The sequence below is a fragment of the Branchiostoma floridae genome, chromosome 2, assembly GCF_000003815.2.
Source record: "Branchiostoma floridae strain S238N-H82 chromosome 2, Bfl_VNyyK, whole genome shotgun sequence".
NCBI classification, from domain to species: domain Eukaryota; kingdom Metazoa; phylum Chordata; class Leptocardii; order Amphioxiformes; family Branchiostomatidae; genus Branchiostoma; species Branchiostoma floridae.
In genome coordinates, this window is record NC_049980.1 from 7479044 (window position 1) to 7480560 (window position 1517).

At 39.7% G+C, this 1517-nt stretch overlaps 1 protein-coding gene across 1 annotated transcript in view; it reads right to left on the reverse strand.

Moving 5' to 3' along the window:
• Positions 1-1162: 1162 nt before the first annotated feature.
• The window catches only part of LOC118432464, a 2452-nt gene continuing 2097 nt past the window's right edge, over positions 1163-1517 (reverse strand). Inside the window, exon 4 of the mRNA XM_035844052.1 lies at positions 1163-1293. Coding sequence (XP_035699945.1) covers positions 1163-1293 — 131 coding nt within the window. The remainder of the gene's footprint in view (positions 1294-1517) is intronic.

Below are 1517 nucleotides of genomic sequence, written 5' to 3' on the forward strand. Positions count from 1 at the left end.
CGCGTACGTTCAATTTTGCCCGTTCAGCCGTAGTGCGGACTATCATGCAACGGTTCGTCACACTTTTACACGAGTTGTAGGTCACCAACATAAATTCAAGATTACTGTTGAATCATAGTCGTCTTGTGCCGTGTGCACGTGTGATTATTATTTACAAGTCCGGCGCTGAACGTGACAATGTGTTAGTCCCACGACGAGCTCGCCTGCCCCGAAAAAGAACTGAAAACGGTTGGCCTTGTTGTCTTGGAATGTATCGTTATTGAAGCCTATTCAAAAATGTGTTGAACACATGGATATCTGAAGAGTGCATACCTCGGAACTTACTGTTGTTGCACTAGTAGATCTCCTTAAATTCATCGCTGATTTATTTGGCGGTATTATGACTAGTGGCGGTATTATGATAATGGATGTTACGTGATATCGACCAGCGAGTTCTTGAAATAGAGATACACATGTTGTATTACGGACATACAGTACTTATACTTGAATTGTTAGGTCATAGAAACTTCTGAATAGTAGATTGGACGGACCATGTGCGAATGGCACTAGTTTTATAGCGTTCAGTGTCAATGGACAAACACTCAAGTGTGGATATATATGGACTATCAGAAGATCGATTTTGGCGACACTACTTGGTACTATATTACAGACTATTCGAAAGAGTGTCCGAAATCACACCAAGGTTTTCATTGTTAAAAAGACACAAAAGATACTCTTCCTACTGTTGATATCATCGAATCAACCTATCATAGAAAATATGGGACGTTTCATTTTCAACCGTTTTTAAAGGAGAAGTCAAACCCCGCAATGGTAACGTAGGTATAGAACCCTATTCTGCATCCGGTATGTACATTCAATTGCTTTCTAAACAATAAAAAAATTATTCTTTAAACAAAGAATATACAGACATATTGCAAAATAAACAAATGAAGCCTCCCTTTGCAGATGTGTTCCTTACAAAGAAAACTGATAAACTGATAAATAATGACATAACATCGTCAAAAGAAAAGATGTAACATGCATATGTTACATATAGATCCCCACTTACCCCGAGGACTCTCCCGATGATTGCTTAATCTTAGTATGTAAGAATTAAGTGTTAATGACCCGCCCCGAGGTGTATATAGTTTCATAACGTCTGGTCCTTTGCTCTGAAAGTTGGTTATCCCACCTTGAACCAGTCGAATGTTGGGTAGTGGCAACCATGACACTGACACGTCATCTCCACATCAGCACCTTCCTCCACTTCCCTCTCACCGGAAACGGAAATGTCAATGGCGTGTTGGGAATGGCCTGGATAGATCAAGAACGTTTTGTCAAAGATACATAAGGTAGCGGTACCAAATACCGTCTGATTTATTCAAAACGTCATTTGTTTTAGAAACACGTGGACAGAGCCAAATATGTAACACTTAGGATGTAAAAAGATCAAAAAGATCATGAGAACCCATAATACACCTCGGCATATGGACATAACCAAAGTGAACCATAACTGGCACCTCACGATAATTGGTACC